The sequence below is a fragment of the Primulina huaijiensis genome, chromosome 3 (assembly GCF_012295235.1).
Source record: "Primulina huaijiensis isolate GDHJ02 chromosome 3, ASM1229523v2, whole genome shotgun sequence".
Taxonomy (NCBI): Eukaryota; Viridiplantae; Streptophyta; class Magnoliopsida; order Lamiales; family Gesneriaceae; genus Primulina; species Primulina huaijiensis.
Window position 1 is genome coordinate 408,473 of NC_133308.1, and position 19,171 is coordinate 427,643.

Here is a 19,171-nt window from a genome sequence, read left to right on the forward strand (position 1 = left end):
TGTTGTTTTTATATTTTTTTTAACAGTGTAGACGGGACGGATTGTTTGACACTTTAATGAGACATTTTATATCTTTAAAAATATTATGTATATCTAATATACATAAATCTGGTACAAAAGTCTTAGAAGGAAAAGAGTACATTTGGAGCGACGGAAAGAAACCAATGCCAACTTCTTCGAGCTCATTAACAAAAGCTTGTTTAACTGTCCATCAAATCATCATAAATAAGTCAAGATTGAATAATATTAAAAGATTCGATGAATATGCGCTTGAGTTCATAAATCATATCGACTAATAACTTACTTGTTTAAAGGTCAATTTTTTCTTTTCTTTTAAATTTTTTTTAGTTGGTTTAAATGTCAAATTTTGCCTTTTTAAAAAATCTTAATACCACTATTTTCAGAATTATTTTTAACTCTTTTTTTTTTAACACGGAATATTTTAAATATTGATTTTTTTATAACATGAAAACCAACAACTACTACCATTCAATCTGAAATGGTTAAACTCTTGAGCTAACGCAATTGGAGATGTGTAACGAATAATTAATAGTGCATAGATATCAACTAAAGCGCTGCTTGTTAAATATTGTGTCAATTTTTGTTTAGCCAATACATCTAAAATAAAATCTGGAGGAAAAGTCGAGATCATAGGACGAGCATTGAAACAAGACACCCTAATAAGATTGTGGACGACCTTGTTTATTTGTTTACGGGTGAAACAAACCCTGAATGACAATCTATATCCAAGGACTTCATAACATGCGGAAATAACATACCATTTATGTTTTATTTATCAGGAGTTTAATTATATCTAATTTTTTTCTCTTTTTTATCATAAAACTTGAAAATATCAACGGAAATTTCTACGGATGAATAAATTTTCAATTCGTAGACTAATTCGTATTTTACAACAAATTGAACAAAGACAAATGGTGAGTACATTTGTCAACCAACCAAACAACCAACCAACCAACGAACCGCCCGTCTAAGACGTCTTTCTTGGCAGATGAAATGCACAAAAACAAAGAAATAACTCAAAGTCCTAACTTCACATTCGGATGTTGGATCCATTCTTCGCCGGACCCATACGAAGAAAATCATAGTAATGGTCCTAATCCACCTTTTTGAATCTGTCACCGAATTGGCATTTAAAGAAGCTACAAAGACTTTATAGATCAGCCGAATTCAACTCATTCACAAAGTTCAGTTGCAGCTGATTCATAAAAAAGTCTTCAGATTCACATTTACGTGTAAAATTCATGCATGAGGAAAAAAAATTTGATTGGAGGAGTCGTATCGATCCTCTTTTGACCATTTATAGCTCATAAAAATCTTGGGTTTCGGTCTCAAAAAACCCTTGTATTGTAACAACAAAGTTACAGATTCCTATAACCTGCGAGCTGAAACTGAAACTGAAATTCGAAACAAAACTAAAGGGAACATAACTAAAACCATGAATTGCACACATTAAAATTGAAACAATAAACATAACTATGGTTGACAGTATAAGGTATTACTTGTTAGAACAACTTGTCGCCGCATTTCAAGAAAAATATTGATTTTCTCTTATACTTCATGTATTTGACATTTATCTCTCAGTATTATACATCGAAGAAAGTTATTGTTAGTATAAAATACCCATTAATTTCAAAGACTGCTTAATTTTCTCGAACTGTGAATTTAAGATATACCATGATGTAATTAATTAATTCTTGTGTACGTCAAGAATGATAGTTTATTATTACCCTATATATGTGGACAGTAGAGAATAAGAAGAAAAATACAAACAAGCGCATTAAAAATCAATGAAGACTTTGGAAACCAAACTCGACATAGCAACATCAACTAATTCATTAACAAGCAAAAACACACCACCACACGCAAACGCTACTCAAAACCAACTCAAGGGGTAGTCATGAGTCAATACCCGAACCACCACCCACCACCGGCAATCGAGCGAGCGAGGCGGGGTAAGAACCTGCAGGTGTTCCGACACTTGGTTCGTTCTTGACTCGATCATCCCCCCTAAATCGTGAGTGGATGGATATACATACACATTTTAAATTCACAACAACAAATTAATGAACACAGGGTCCATAACAAAATCACATCAAGGATGATTGAATCAAGCGTCGCATTGAAGGGCAGCCTTGATTTTCTGCACGGTGCAGGATATGAGATTATCAACGGTCTCCACAGACTCTAGAGTGAGCTTGGAGGAGGGAAGGCTATTCACCAAGATTTGAAATGCCACTGTCAAAAGTGACCCATTCACTCTACGGGCTGGGCTGTCTTTGCTCTTGGGCCGGGGCCCGTCTGCTACGATGGCGAACCCAGAGGGCAGCAGCGCCACGTAAGCAGGATCCCCACCGTTCAGTACCACGTGCATTGCCGGGTTGTCCACTGGCGCGTAAACCACAAGCGACCCTGCCGCATCTATGCATGTCTCCTGGAGTATAAGCATGTTGCTTGGGTCAGCGTTAGTGGCCTGAGGAAATTACAGAAAGACCCCTTCAGTATCTTCAAGGATTTTTCCAGGCTTGGTCACGGGTCTTAACAGAAGTCAACTCAATTGTTGACTTTTTCGCCCTGATGTCGGCGGAGAAGTTGACATGTGTTTGACTAGAATTTGACTTTTATAATATTTTAATAAAATTGAATTTAATAGACGCATGATGTGATAAAATATCTAACACTGCCATTCTAAAGTACACATCAAATATAATTATAAACTTTGACGAACTTAAGCTACATATAATTCATACATACCAAATGATAAAATATAATAGAAATTATAAATAAACCACTTAAAAATTTGTATTTATTTTTAGATTAAGACGATGGACTTACACTGGCACGTAGAAGGGAAACGCCGTTGCCATGATCTTGTCCTTTGGCAATGTGCGCCATTTCTTGCATGGGTCCGCCATTGGAGAGGATATCCCACTCGCACCTCAACCCTACATTTCGCAGAAAATCGAACAATCTCTGAGGCGACACCGGCAGCCACACGGAGGTCGAGGCACTGAGCACGATGCCAGGTGGCTCACCAGGGTCATTGATGCTCTTCCGAGTCATGACTCGGACATCCTCGCCCACACTGTCGGTACGAAGTTTGTTCCATTTGTGAACTGTGGAAGCGCACACACCAGCACAGAAGCTGGTGGTCATGCGCTGTGCTAGCTTCAGCATGCTCCTACGTCCACCACTACTTATTGCTGCATGTGGAATTAATATCCCATTCATTGCAAGAAATATGTAGCTAGCCAGGCTGTTGTCACAACATAATCTTAATTTTGAATGTGACCAAGGGTAGTAGTATTCGATAATTATTTTTTCAAAAGAATTTCCCTTTTATATCTAATAAGAATCAGCTTTACTTTTAATAATTATACTAATATATGCTTTTACAAGGAGGTTTTAAAATTAAACAAAAGGGGTTATCAAAAAAAAATTATCGACTAGGGTTGTTACCAGCTTGATCCCTAGAGAGGGCGGCAGAAGACATGAGGATGGCGAGACACTCGCATTGGCGTTGCAGGGTGACGACCCATCGTTGCGAACCAAATCCCATACCAGCGCTGATGAAAGCTTGATAGAGCTGGTGAACCACGCTCTCATCATATTCAGTGTGCTCCACCCATGTAACCTACATAACAAGAAGCCATTAATGAACTTCACTAAACTAATTTCTTGAAACATAAATAAGGCCTCAATGACATTTTTTTAAGTGTTACAAACGCATTGCTCTCACTTTTGGGTTCTCTTTGTGGTGAAAATTTCCAAGTAGAACCACGTGTCACACTCAAAACAGACACACAAACCCAAGAATTACAATGTTCTTAAAATAAGAAATCATAAATAAAATTTTTGAACTTTTTTATTTTTCCAGGATGCAACTGTCCCACCTTGTAAACTAGTTGGGTCCACCAAAACATATAATAGAAACCTATATGGGTACACAAAATTATGAAAGATTTAGAGGCACAAGGCTGAGAGATACGGACAAGGCGTTGATTACAGGAACAAGTACATGGAGCTGGAACCAGTTAATACACAGTTGAATAATTAATTATTATATTATGAATAATAATTAAATATACATATATGGCGATGATCGAGACAGAATCAGAGGTTGGAATAGAACTATCAAATTCTTAAATCAGAGCCTTTACTACCAAATCGTATGATATTAATGCAACCCAAGAAGCAAAAATAGTGGGAGGCTTATATTAATTATAACCGTTGTTTATATTAAGTATTGGGGTTAACCTCAATTACCCCATTTGGATCTATGTATTTTTTTTCCATTTTAATATAATCTTACAAGAGCCCAGAAAATATAGTTCTGTCGCAAGGGAAGTATCTCATTCTACTCTACGTAACTTAAAATACACTTTTCGTGAGCTAAATATATACCATTAAATCATGGAAAAACGAAAAATTTGAGCCTCCATAAGCATTGGTTGTTATCCATTTTAAAGGTTAGGTAGATTGTAAGATTCGATAAGTCGAGCTACTAGTGAGTAAAATTAGTGATTTCTTGAATCTTGAATGACGATGAAGCCAAGATTTTGAATCTTGAATCAAGAAATGCACGATTTTGGAATGCGAGTAGAAGTATTCAATGTTCTCAACTAAGTCCCAAAGGAGGAGTTGCTTCAACAAACTTATTTAACACAATAAGATGAGAGACACCAACCTATGAGAGGCTCAATAAATGTCAAGAAAACAAGTATTGAGCTGTGTGCAATAAGTAACAAGCCAACAAAATAAGCCATACATGCATGTACTAGGAGAAAGAAATAATTACCTTAGAATAGCCATTGGGCATATCCTGCACCACACAGCCAGAGGGAAGTCTCCGAGAGTTCTGAATCGTGGGGACACTACCAGAATTTTCTCCGATGGTGTCGATCGACACATCAACAACTGCCCACACACCATCGGCGTGCTGCTTGCAAAACCGAAGAAAGTTGACCTCTCGAACCGGAACTAATGGTGACAGTACTTGGATTTCAGCTTGCATCTAATACAGAATAATGAAACAACAAAATTTCAAGAATCACTCATTCGGATGCACAAAGAAAGCGTAAAATTGGTGTGCCAACCGCAATGAACGTTACCAGTTGAAGAGCACCGTTCCTTGTTCCGGCCATACCATTTGATATGACATCCAAAGTCGTCGTTCTGGCGACTATACAAGGAAACATCTCTGCCCATTTGTTCTATCAAATATAAGACAACCTCAATTACTCACAACATTGAGACAAAGAAAATAGTCAAAATCAAGAAACATAAAACATATATCATAAAGCCATCATAAAAAACAGTTTTAAACTCCAAAAAACTACATCAATCACTTTCAAATTACGTGATGCGTTAAGTACATTTCACCAAGAATGCTCACCGAGTCCATCAACGTCTCAACTAGAGCCAAACTGTTTACGATCACCAAACCAGTCTCCCTCGACGCCTCAGAAACAAAACCCGCCGGTTTCATGCCAATGCAAGGAGTAAAAGTTCTTAAATATTCCTCATGATTGAGCACTTCCCTCCCACCTTCCAATGTTCTAACCCAAAGAGGCTCGTCGGATTGAGCCATTTTCACCAATTCATCCATTGCAGCCAAAGCAAGCTCCAAATACATTGATCTCTCCAAAGATCTTTCGATTGGGGTGACATTCATCGCAGCTTTATCTGAAGGCACTAAAGGCAAAGGGTTCGAAATCCCAACACAAAAATCCGGGGGGCCTAATGGTAGCGATGAAGCTATGGCGTTCAAGACACCAAAACCATTGTTCCCAACTCCAAGTTCCAAGCTAGAATTAGGCATTGGCGGCACCATGGACACGGTCATCGAAGAAATGGGGCGGCCTAAAAACTTTCCAGCCAGCACGCATACACGATCCAGTTCATCCTTTAGCCTAGCATTTTCGATTCTGAGGTGTTGCTCCTCCAGGGATATGTCGCCAATTATAGCCGGACCGCCACAGTTGGTACAGATGGGGTTTCTCATTGCGTCCCTTATCGACATGTTTTCGGCACGGAGCTTGTCGTTCTCTTGCCTGAGCAGCGAATTCTCATGGCGTTCGAGTTGTGTCTGGTCAAATCAAGAACTCAAATTTCTCAATCAACCTTATGAGAAACAAAGAGACTACGAAATATAAACAACAAATTAAAGAGGCGAAAAGGCTTTTCTAGTACCTTCATTTGAGTTCTTCTATTCTGAAACCAAAACTTGACTTGTCTAGAATCCAAGCAAAGCCTTTTGCTAAGCTCCATTCTTTGCTTTTCATCAGGGTGAGGACACTCCTTGAAGAGACTGAAAAGAGACATCCAAAAACAAAGGATCGGTAAAAAAAAATACCAACAAAAGCAACATTAAAAGCGATAATTAATCCACACCCCTCAAGTTCTTGGATTTGCTGAGGAGTGTGCCGGTGGTATCTTTTCTTCCTCGGCGGTTTGTCCGCGGCATCGTGTTCATCTCCGGAGGCTCCTTCCATGTTATCACTCCCAGATCTACTCTCGTGCTCTTCATCTCTCATTTTCCTCCCGCCGACATTACCGAATTCAAAAGTCTCCCCCATTCTCGCCACCTCTCCTTGACCAGCTCCGACACCTGTGTCCTGCCCAAAACCAAAAACAAGAGCCCAAGTAAAGAAACCATTAAAAAAATATAAAACCATCCACACTTGTACATATAACGATATATAACGGGAAAAAGAGCGTTGTACAAGGGCTAGAGAGAGGCCAGATGAATTGAACACGGCCTTGGCGGCGACAGACTGCGACAGAAGGCGGGGCTGAGCAATGGCACCGGTGGACATGCTGTTGATATTGCTTGTTAAAGTAATGGCTTTAATACTGGCGCTGTCGCTATAGGGTATGTCCGCAACAATTCTTGCACCGCCACCTCCACAAGAATTGTTATCAAGAAAATCTCCAAAATTCATGAATCAATACCCGCTTTAATTTGTCTTTTTTTATTTTTTATTCCCCTCCTTGCAGATTTGGCTCTTGCCTTTTTACTTCCCTATATTCTTTCTGGTGTACTGGCTCTTGACTTCTCTCACCACAAGATTCAGAAGCAGCATTAAAACCACGGAGAAACTTAGTATATACGGCGGCAGGACTTCAGTTGCTCCAAACGTAATTAATACAATGCTTATTTTTCGAAATCAAACACCAAAAACACGAGAAATTTGCTTGGACAGTAATCGCTAGCAGAGAGATTAAAATAAAGGAGAGGTAGAGGAGACACAAGGCCTAAATCCAAATGTCTCCAACTCCCTCTTTCATAAAATTAAAACCTTTTGCTTTTATATGAATAAAAACTGAGAGAGATAAAGAAGGCAAGCGAAAAACCTTTCTGTTTCGCCGCTTAGCTCTTCCTTCTCTAACCCTCTCTCTTCTCCCCCACCAAAATCTCTAAAAAAATCCAATCTTTTTAGAAAAAAACGGGGGGTCCCTACGCCTCAGGAAAACCCTAATCTGGAGAACCTTTCTTGCTTTTATATTCCTTCACATATCTGCATGCTTGACTTGCAAAAAGCTAGTTGTCATGTCCCCCAAAAAGCAGAAAAACAAAAAAATAAAGAAAGAAATAAACGTGAATCGCTAAAAAGTTTGGTATTATTTCCACGCTGAGAGAAGAAAGAGAGGGAAAACGCCAATAAAAAAAAAAAGCAAGAAAAAATGGAGAAAACGAAGATAATACCGCCACACTGTGTGGAGTAGTCGAAGCCCACATAAACCAAAAAGGGTCAGTTGACTCTCTCCAATACGGACACAGTAGTAATGGACTTTTCTGATTTCTCTCCTACGAAATTTCTGGCAGTGAAATTTTATTTGTCCCCTTTTGCGTATCTCTTTACAATGTAAAAGTACTGCGTATTGTGAAATTCAACAGGATATAAATATATATATATATTTTACAGTTTGTCTGTATTTAGGCTTCAAAAAGCTGTGTAATTTTCTTCGTTCGTCCCCCCTTCCCCACTGTCCCACCACGCCCTATCTATTTGGCCCACGGATTTATTGGGAAGACGTATATGTACAATGGATAGAAATAAGAGCTTTATAGTAAATTTTTCATGGAATGTTTAGTGTAGTTGTACATATATTATTTTTTATCTTATTTAATAGAAGTTATTTCATTAAAAAAAATAGAAATAAGAGCTTTAATTTTTTTGAGATGTGTTGCACTCGCCGTCATAGTTTACAGTGTTTGGTGTTTGAAATGCAAGGAACCGTGATATGTTCAAGAGTTAAAAGCCGATAGTGGAAGTCAGTCAAGAATATTAAAATTCTTAGCTTTGGTTATATTTCTAGTGCAATTTCGGTTATTGATGTTTTGTAGTAACGGTTCTATGATATAGAGCTCATTATCGTATATTCTCTCCTGAAGATGCTCAGTGTAATCATGTATGTACTATTTTTTTATTTTATTTAATAGAAGTAATTTCATTAAAAAATAGAAATAAGAGCTTTAATTTTTTAAAAAAACAACTGGGATATATAATTAAAAATGAAACTAAATTTATGGAGCAAGATATTTTATTTTATTATTAAAATTAAAGTCTGTAAAATAGAATGTTATTTTTCATTGCTAAAATTTACAAAGTAATTATTTTATCGTTTTTCACAGAACTAGAAATGAATTGTGTTATTTGTGGAAATTTTCATTTATTAATTTTTTGTGCAGACTTTCTCCTTGAGAAAAATGGAAATAAGAGTCTCTACTCTCCATTTCATTTTTTAAGGATGAAATCGGGGTAGTCATTTTTGTTTTTTACTACTAATATATTTAATATAGCCAGTAGAACCAATCAGACGGTCGGTAAATATTGGATTTGGATCAGTTACTGTACACATCACGAGGTTGTGCATAGTAGAATCATTGGATCATGTGTAGGATGTACTTCATCCAACGGTGATGTTGTGCACGACATCTGCACTGTGGTGCACGACACCAAATCTAAATCGGTAAATCTTGTTTAGTTTCGACCAATAACGCCTTAGATCAACCGTACATTCCTTTCAATAAATAAAAGAGATGACACATATGATTTAATTTTAAAACTTCTATAAAAAATTTGTTTAATGTAACTACTTTTATTCATTTTTTGTAATTTATTTGTTTTTATTACTAATACATTTAATATGGTGTGCATAACCAACTAGATGGTCTCAGTGGATAGATCAGTTATGTTATGTGATGTAAATTTTGTGTAGTGTCGATCAACAACTTCGTTGATCGCTAGAACATTCATTTTGATGAGAAAAGGAGATAACACATTAGATTTTATTTTAAAACTTCTATAAAAAAATTTATGTAGCTGATTTTAGACATTTTTATGTATTTTTTTTATTTCACAGATACATTTGATGTAGCGTAAAAAACAACCAGAGATTGCTTTATATTTAGATATTTTTTATATACAAATTAGTTTATATAATAATAATTCATTTATTTTGGTAGACCAAACATGTTGATGAAAGTGAATCACGTCTTCAGGATATTCGAGTTGATAAATTAAATGAATATTTGATCAATAACCATCTATTCAATTTCTTTTACCAACTCGGACGAACATATAGCAAATACTTGCTCTGTTGTCCAGTATGATTTATCTGCAAAAGTGTTCACTGCGTTAACTTGATGATTAAGTCGGATCGAAACTTTGAAAGGTAATGATTGAGGATTTTCATGTTATAAAATAAAATAAAATAAATAATAATAAAGTGAACCACCCCGAATACGAACCGAAGAAAGTGGCAGTATCTATAAAATAGAGACTGATTGGGCTGGACAATAGTTTTCTTGGGCCTCAAAAATTACCCAACCTGTGGTAGAGCTATAACACCGTGCGTTAGGCAGAGAACTGGAGATAACCATTCGATTTTTTGTTGGTTAATTTACTAAAAAACTTATATACTAAAATTATTAAATTTTGTATTTTTAATTATTTTCAGTTTTAATTTTTTGCATCATTAGTTCACTCATCACTTCGTATTAATTACTCCATCAAAATTCAAATGATTGAAAAACTCCAGATTCAAGATCAAATAAATTAGTTGAAACATATTAATGGCCCATAAATCATCAAAAATTAATTAATCTAGATCCCATATATGCAAAAGGCAAAAACTTGTGTGAAACGGTGTCACAAGTCGTATTTTGTGATACAGATCTCTTATTTGGGTCATCCATGAAAAAGTATAACATTTTATGCTTAGAGTATTACTTTTTATTGTGAATATCGGTAGGGTTGACCAGTCTCACAGATAAAGATCTGTGAGACCGTCTCACAAGAGACCTACTCTATGCAAAATATTAAAAACCATTTACGCAGTGATTGTAGACATCAATCACATAGATTTTATTGTACAATTCTCCGTATGTTGTGATAAAATTTTAATCTTTGGTATTTTTAATATATGAAGTGATTTTTCATAAAAATATGAACACTCGCATAATCTATTTGTAATGAGAATTTGAGAACAAAGATATAGAATTATTCCAAGTCCAGACGAACATGGACTTTAGCCCCTACCGACTATGACCAAGACATGGGAGACTGACTCGGTATAAAGTCTTCACTCCGTTTTATACGCGACTTCTTGTTAAAGTGCGGAAGAAATGACTTTGAGAATACACTTTTATTCATGCATTAACCTTTACAAAGACAACTAACATCTATAAATAGTAGCTGAACAAATACTAGAAACGCAATATGGCAAAACACGTTTATTGTGATGACCCAACTCTTACTACGGTTGCTGTCAACCCCATTTCCCCGGAAGTTTCGTGTATTGATTTTAAATTAGTGTTTCAGAGTATACCCTTATCGGTTAATCTGTATGCTTTGACTAGTTAAGTTGAAAAAAGTACCCAAAAAAGCTGAACAAAATTATGACGAAAGCTACAATGCATGAATCATATGGCAACTACTTATATTTTAGCCGCGCATAATTATTTATGAATATTTAGAGAAGTATATGTTGAGCAGCAATAAGCATAATTATTTATGAATATTTAGAGAAGTATATGTTGAGCAGCAATAATTGTTTTTGTTGAATAGATTGAATTATGACGTTTAAGTTGCTATGCAGTTTAAAAAGATTTAAATTACACTATTATCAACAGCTATAGTTTTTGGTAAAACGACAAGCGTTCGGTCCTACAATTGGTATCAGACCCAAGGTCATAAGTTTGATTCTCATTGATTGCAGGAGTGCAATTATTGAGAATGAGATTGTTGAAATGTAATAATTATATCTGCTGGCTAGAGAGATCGAACCATTACGTTTGGGCTGTTATGCAGTTTTAAAATATTTGAGTTGCAGTATTACCACCAGCTATAACTTTTGGTAAAACGACGAACGTTCGGTTGTACACTATCTGTGTATACAAGAGTATATATATATATATGTGTGTGTGTATAATACGCTGAAATACTTAAACACTCCAAAAACAAAATCAAAACACAACTTGACTTAAATGATCAAATCCAATTAAAATTGAATATTTACCAGATCAAAACTCAAATATAAACAATTATATGATTGAAAAAAACCCTCTTTATAGCCACAATCGCAATCGGTATAATTAATATAAATTATTATTTCAAAGTAAATTCTTATGTACGGACGACAATTTTTTTTAAAAAAAAATAAAACTATATAATACATGGATACATTCTTCCATTTTTAAATTTTTTTACATTGAAATTTTAGTCTATTTTGTATTTAACTCAGGTAATTGAAATAGTTAAAAAGTCCATAAAAGTTGAAATTTCAACAAGTCAAGAACTAACAAAAAAAAACCAACGTATAAAATGATATTGTCAGTAAATTTTCCGCTTTTAGGACATGGGTGTTTATCCTTCTTGTCATGATCCAAATGGATCCACTCTAACAAAAAATAAATTATAATAATAATTTTTAGGAAGATTGCTCCAGGAATGGGCAGCTGATCATTATTCTTCTCTATTAAAATCAAGATTTTTGTCAACGCATAATTTTATTCGGATAGTGTACGTACATGATACATGAAGACCCCCCTCCCCCTCCCCCTCTCCCTCTTTTCTAGCATTGCACTAGTCTGATTTCTCGTGTCTTTCATCTGGTGAATGGTTGTAGTGTTGGGACATCGTATTCTCGCACCCAAGACGCAACGGAAGTTTAAAAATTTTGTTCTTGGGCGTCGTGTGTTCAAAACTATTCATAGGGTGTTTAAATAATTATACCTTTGCGTTCTTAACGCTGGACTCCAAACTATTTCGGTTTGAGGCGGATATAGCCCTTCTTGTAATTTCCTACGAACGTCTATTCAATTTTGATCGCCTAATTAGGTCCACGATCAGAAACTTTGTTCATCGCTTGGATTGCACTAGAAATCACAAACGATTTGTGCGTTGAGACTGTAGCCTCCAAATTTCTAAAATCCGGAGACGAAGAGGCGCGGCCAAATTTTCTTCTTTTTCAAAGTGGAGGCCGAGAGTTTTTTTTTTTTTTTCATGAAGTGGCCGAGAGAGCCCTTTTGCTATTATTGGATTTTTTTCTTAATTCATTCTCTCCCATCATTATGGATTCTACATCCATATTTAAGCAAATCTAATTTGCTCTTAGTTGCCAAATTGTCTTCCAATTGCCTTATGGTGGCCGTGAGGTTGACTTTTTATTGGGAATGAATTTTGTGAATTTTATGGAAAAAAATCTCTCTTGAATTATGCCCTCTTATAGTGTATTTATAGAATGAGACTCCTAATCTAATTAGGAGTCCATCTCCCACAAGAACTTTATATTTTCATTATAATTAAATTCTCATATAATTAATATATAATGTATTTATTAACATTTAATAATACATGATATAATAATATCATATACATATATTTTATATCACCATATAAAATATACATGTACATTAATTAAATTAAATAACCATTATTTAATTTATAAATTAACTCTTTGGTTAATTTAATTCTAGACTCCTCTAGAACATATATGAGAATTTATGCATGTTAGTAGTCACCACTACTAGCACAATCATTTAATTAGTAAATTCCAAATTCACAAAAAAAAATGATTCCGAACTCATTATAACCACGATCGACGATACGAAAGCGCCGATGTACCAAGGATATAAATCTTGTTCATATAATGAAAATTGAAAATTTCGAAGATCAAATTTTAACTTACCATATTGGACAGCTGCCAGTTTTAATGAACTCTTTCACAAAACATGCAGTTCCACTCTCCTTCCTTATTTAGCAATCATGCTAACTTCAACTTCTTCCATCCTATGGAATCAGCTCATAAACTCCTTTATAAGCTTCATGTTTGATCTCCATCAAACTATAGTCGCCAAATTCCAACTCCTTGAAATTTGACTATCTCAACGGGAACACAGAATCCGATACTTGTGTGACCATCAATGGTTCAGAGATACAGCTAACTGTGGGTTCACATCTCCATGTGATTCAGAATAACATTTATTCTTATTCGGGCTTACCCTAGTTAGTCTCATTCTTTTCATCAACACCTTGATCAAGAATGTCAGAACTCATTTCTGATTGCACCCATCGGATCATGGTAAGAGCGTCCAGTAGCATCGCCCCATGCTCCCCTAGGTATCACTGATAGTGCCTGCAAGAACCTTTAGTCATGGTTAGCGTACAGTACGGTCCCTTCAACACATATATCCCGATCGAATCTGCAACCATTGGTATATCGAGAGTTGCATATGAATTCGATAACGATGTGATTTATCTTTGAGTACTAATAGTGGCATGACATGTGCAACTAGGAAAAAACCTCTCCCTAAAGCACATTTCTTGCTCTGGCCAGAGACTCCTTGCACTATTAACACATCAGATCACATAGGATATCTTCACCCGTAGGCGAAAGATGAATCCCCGACTACAATGCATTTGCTCCTACGTATTTCGAAACTACACCCAACCTCGCCACCTGATGACCCTCGATGGAGTCGGTAAACGGATCAAAGTGCATGCTAGTACATATAGCACCTACATTGTCCCAGGTCAAAGGACTAATGGTGTACAACCATAACTGCGGAATATTCCACTTGATAAGTGAGAACCACTTGGACAGTCCGAGGGAGGGTTGCTCAGTGCATCATCATATGATCACCCATCTGTGTGAATGGACATCTCCATGTCCTTGCCAATGAAACACGACGTTTACATCACAGATGCTAGTCTCGAGCTCGAGCGACCTTTATCCTTTTTTTAGGCGGCTAATTCGACTAGGAACCTATTTAGAATATACGGTACACTTCTTAATGAGTTTCATGATCTTACGTTGCGACGCAGACCTCATGGTACCTATTGTATATTCAAGGAGTTTATCTATGCAGCTTGCATGGGTATACAGATAAAGTATAATGCCATAATCGAATGAAATCGTAAAATATTATTAAAATAAAGATTGTTTTACATTAGAGTAAATAAAAGCCCTAGCCACAAGTTGGCTTGTCGGGCACTTACTCTAACATGTAGGACAAAGACTCGATGCCAATTTGGTTTGTTTGATTTTGGTGGCATGGTCTTCTGTCTCGTGCCTGCTGAACTCTCTTACTGCCAGCTTATCATCAACATTCGTCGTACAGAGGCTTCGACCTACTGTGCCAGATGTGAATAAACTTTTCGCGAAGGGATACCATGTCGGGTGCCAAGAAGGGTCGTTTTTGTTTCGTTTCATGATAAATTTAGGATTTCTCGAATCAAATAAAAGGAATTATAGTTCTATAGATACATGTGAAGCTGATTTATCATTCAGAAGTTAAGTTGGAGCCATATCAGCGTATTTTGATGTTGTGCCCCACATTAGGCTCTTGTTGTCAAAAACCTGTGGCAAATACATGACAATTGAGCCAACTTATCGAACCGAAGGTTTCGCTTTTGTAAGCATCTGACGACTCAAGAAGTATCACTTACTGCATTAAGATATTGTTTACATCTTGTTTCTGTCTGTCACGGGCAGGCGTTTCCCAAAGGTTGCCCCGTAGTTTCTGATGTCTCACGTGCCATAATTAAGCTGACAGACAACAACACCATTCCAGAAATTCAGAAACAGTGGATTAGTAGTGCAACATGTTTGGTTCCAGGTAGAAGCCCTGGCGCCCCAACTACAGTCACAATGAAAACTTTGTGGTGCTTTTTATTTTCTCAGGTTGTGTTACAGTGGCATACCTCCTAGTTTCTGAACTCGTGATCTACATAAAAAGGGAGTTTTGCTTCAGAAGATGTCGGGTTTTAAGGCTAATGCCAACTCAAGAATTCATGCATTTCACAGTGCCCTGAAGCGAAGCAACTCGATCTAAACTTGTTCCAATAGCGCAAAAACAGGAGATTGGACACCAAGCAGTTAATGAAGTTGGTGATTGTGCAACATAAAAGTTCCTCTCAACCATAATCTTCACCTTTTTCTTGCAAGAGAAGAATGATAATTATGAATTTTGACGAAAAGTTGCGGGTCGATACAAAATTCAAGGATGTGTGTGTAATTTATGTAAATAAGATCCTCGTATTACTCCAAAGAATGTTTCCTTTTTTTCTAATGTACGAAGAAAGTGAAGCAAGCAATATTGATCATATTCTGTAGCTGGCTTTCATTCATGAAACTATGTACAATATACACACCATCACTCGAATGAAACAAATCTCAGAAAACAATTAGCACAAAACCGAGACAAAAAAAAAAAATTAACACAACTCTGGTGCTCATACAAATTCTGCTCCTAAAAAGCTCCTTGAATAATATTGCCGGAAAGCAATAATTACCCAGATTGCCCAGCGTGCCGGCACAACAATCAAAACTCGTCATTTTGGTCGCTGTAACGATAATGATTGGAGTTGCCTCGTTACAACTAGCCACTAAGATAAATACTCCGTTCTTAGAATCTGTACGCTAAAACGTTTTGCACAATTCACCATCAACATAGAACGTCTGTTTTCCTAAACTAGTGGGACATATCAAAACAGAATCTACACAGAGGCCCCCTTTTCTGTGAGTACAATCGATCTGAGTCAAAGAAAATTTGATCTTTGTCAATGAATCCGGATCCTTAACAACAAAATCTCCAACCTTGTAATGTAACCAGTTTCCTATGTTGTCCAATATGAACCGGGATTCAGCATGCTGCCCATCGTGTGTTGTCAACTGAAAATGTGCAGGTTTTATGTTCCATCCATGCACATTATCAGAATTACATACTCGACGACCCAGTCGCTTGCAGATTCTTCCAAGTTGGAGTCGGAAGAACATGTTGTAAGTTCCGGCTGGAAGTTTGAACTCGAGGTCTCCATCTACTTGCAGCCACCACATCTGTTGTAAGTATGCAATAGTTTGAAACCTACATGGAGAGAAATGAAAGAATTTAGTCAAAGTTCTCCCCATATACAAGAATCCATTTCCTGGAACCAAATAAATCTGACTCGTTCTCGAACTAAAATTAATATTTTTGCGTCCAGAACACATCGAAACCCAAAGGAATCAGAAATGGGACATATTCCAGATCTTTTCTATATCAAATTCCCAATTCTATTTCTTTCCACATGTTCTTGAAGCTTAAGATGCCAATCAAATCAATCATATTCATAGACAACTCCACTGATCCCATCAATAAAGACTCCATCTAGCATTAAACAATACCAGCAAAAACAACCTTAAAATTTGAAAGAAAGTAGAATCGACATAGGCTTCTATTACAGAAACATTGCGAGTGAATATTCATCATCTGCACTCAAAATATGACAATGCTTCCATGCTACCACACACTTGACAAAAAAACCAACCTAGATTCATCAGTCGGGATGTGATTCCAATACCGCCGATCACCAATCCCTGTAATCGCCATTGCCTTCGAAGAAATCGTCAAACAAACCCCTCCTGTTTTCTTGTCAACCCAAACTTCCTGTTTTCACAAAAACACAAGTTAATAATTCACATCCAAAAACCCCTCAAGAAACTCAGTCCACAAGAAATCACCCACCTTGGTGCCGCCATCAAAGGGATTGGGCCGGCATAGTCTGATGTAGATATCCTTCTTGCTCTTTCCTTGATCAGGCATCAATTTGCTGAGAATAAAGGGGTAGCTGGGTGGCAGTTTTTGATCCCATATAAAATCAGCTGACGACGCGGCCCTGAAAGCCCGATTCAGCCCGGCCAGCTTGATGATCTCCGGTGGTTCCATGTAGCACAGGATCAGGGCCATGCATGACTCCGGGATGTCCTCCAATTCGGGCCTCCGCATTCGCCCCGACCCGTTTGCCTCACCCGATAAAGCAGATGCATTGGTGCCCATTTCAGTTGACGGAATATTTTCAAGAAATGGTCTTCCACAGAGAAATTGAGAAAGGGGTCGAGAAAGGAACTGAGCTTTTATATATGTTATTTAAATATGGAAATAAACTCAGTAACAGTTTCCTGCAGTTCCCAAGTTTTATTTGTGCATTTCTTTCCAATTACTTGTACCAAATGCTCCCATCGAGCTTCATGGCATTCTTTTACGAAAATTCGAGAACTTGAATGTAAATTCAATGGATAATTCGTAAAATTCCCACCCAGTTTAACATAATTCAATTACAATAATAAAACATCTAGCCATGAGAAATTTGACAATATAATTTAGGTGAAAAGCCTATTAATTTAACAACTAAATTTTTTATATCATCACAGTGAAATTCATGGAGAAAATCGAAGCGAACCGCAGAGAATGCCACCGCAGAGTTGCTCTGTTTGGCGTGCTGACATGGGAGTGGTTCTTATCCAGTACAGTATGACGTGGGGGTCCTAGACTTCACGCGCTTTTAAGGAGCGTGCATTGTTTTTTCAGGTGATAGCAGTATAAAAGTTGAGAAAAATCCTAAAATTAATAGCCCTCAAAAAGTGGAAAATAACTTTCGTTTCGTTTCTTTTCTTTTGGATATATAATATGAATATGACTATTAGCTTTATATCCTTTTTTTAATATCACATTCAATGCGCATAAATTATTTCTCTCATAATAATTTTTACCAATATTTTCAAATCAATAATTTTAATTATTTGTTGTCATATATTAAGGGGCAGTTTCATTTTACGATGTAAAAATTCTTAGTTGTTACTTTTTAGTATATATTGTGTAAACATTCGGCTTAATGTAGTAGTCTGCAAACAACTATAATCAGGTAACTGAACTGCACAAATAATGTGCAAAATGATCACCCAATAAGGTGTTAGTAAGGATAATTGAAATTATGACTATAGATCAAACACTCGTGTACTTCATCAACTCAGACACAATCCGAGGCTCGTGTTATTTTTTTAAATAAAAAAAAATAGTCTTCCTATGTATTGGATGAATAATCTTGAAAACAAAACATAAAATATGTCTATCGATCGTAATTTTTTCTACACTTTAAAATGGATTAAATATATATATGTAAATTATGTTCAAAATAAAAGAGATTTATATAACCAATAATATATGGTGTGGGAAAAGATAATCTTCGAGTTAATGTATTAAATAATACTTATCTATTTCAGAAGTTCGGTTTCTTACACATTCTAAATCCAAATCAATGAATGATGAATTGTCCGTAAGATCAACGTCAAATCAAATGTTTGTCAATAATTTATCTTCCGATAAATCAAATCAGTAATTATAAATCTCCACATTAATCAAATTCATAAATTAAAGTTACATTTAAAATTTTTTACTGAATTATATATACATTGAAAAAATGACAACACTGTATCCAAAATCTAATCAATCAAACAAAGGCTAAATTATTATTTATTCAATATTATTTCAATCTAACCAATTGGAGTCTAACATATGGGTTGAAATTTATGTCCCACTCAGCCAACATGTTTGATTGATCGGATAAATGGAGTCGTGAAAAATGTGCAAACAAATTGAAATTCTTTTCCCTTTAGTATAATATGACAACAATCGATTATATCATTTATAGCCACAATTATTAAATTTTTAATCAGTGTTTAATATCATCTTATCCAAATTTCGTGGCCGGCGAATATTGGAGATTAATTTGTGATTAAATTTTTTTAAAATGGTCCATTTTTCCCTCATTTATGTACTTATTATTCTCTCTAGTTTCAAAAAAACGAGTCTATCCGAATTGTTTTT

The 19,171-nt window shown here is 36.0% G+C and overlaps 2 protein-coding genes across 3 annotated transcripts; both read right to left on the reverse strand.

Annotated features, from left to right (window-relative positions):
- Positions 1 to 1,798: 1,798 nt before the first annotated feature.
- On the reverse strand, positions 1,799 to 7,863 carry LOC140972751 (homeobox-leucine zipper protein ANTHOCYANINLESS 2-like). 2 transcript variants are annotated; one of them, XM_073435143.1, is made up of 10 exons: positions 7,375 to 7,863; positions 6,744 to 7,072; positions 6,412 to 6,635; positions 6,211 to 6,328; positions 5,414 to 6,106; positions 5,130 to 5,231; positions 4,817 to 5,032; positions 3,478 to 3,652; positions 2,854 to 3,221; positions 1,799 to 2,491 (listed from the first exon to the last, which is right to left on the reverse strand). In XM_073435143.1, exons 2-10 carry the CDS (start codon positions 6,960 to 6,962, stop codon positions 2,129 to 2,131), a joined length of 2,478 nt encoding a protein of 825 aa, XP_073291244.1. In that variant the 5' UTR covers positions 6,963 to 7,072; positions 7,375 to 7,863; the 3' UTR covers positions 1,799 to 2,128. The 2 variants fall into 2 exon arrangements, with proteins under 2 accessions (XP_073291244.1, XP_073291245.1); XM_073435144.1 differs by lacking the exon at positions 6,744 to 7,072.
- Positions 7,864 to 15,626: 7,763 nt separating this feature from the next.
- LOC140972752 (F-box protein PP2-A13-like) lies at positions 15,627 to 17,572 on the reverse strand. Its single transcript, XM_073435145.1, has 3 exons — positions 17,033 to 17,572; positions 16,836 to 16,954; positions 15,627 to 16,393 (listed from the first exon to the last, which is right to left on the reverse strand). The coding sequence occupies exons 1-3, from the start codon at positions 17,342 to 17,344 to the stop codon at positions 15,949 to 15,951; spliced, it is 876 nt and encodes a 291-aa protein (XP_073291246.1). The 5' UTR covers positions 17,345 to 17,572; the 3' UTR covers positions 15,627 to 15,948.
- Between the last annotated feature and the right edge of the window lie 1,599 nt (positions 17,573 to 19,171).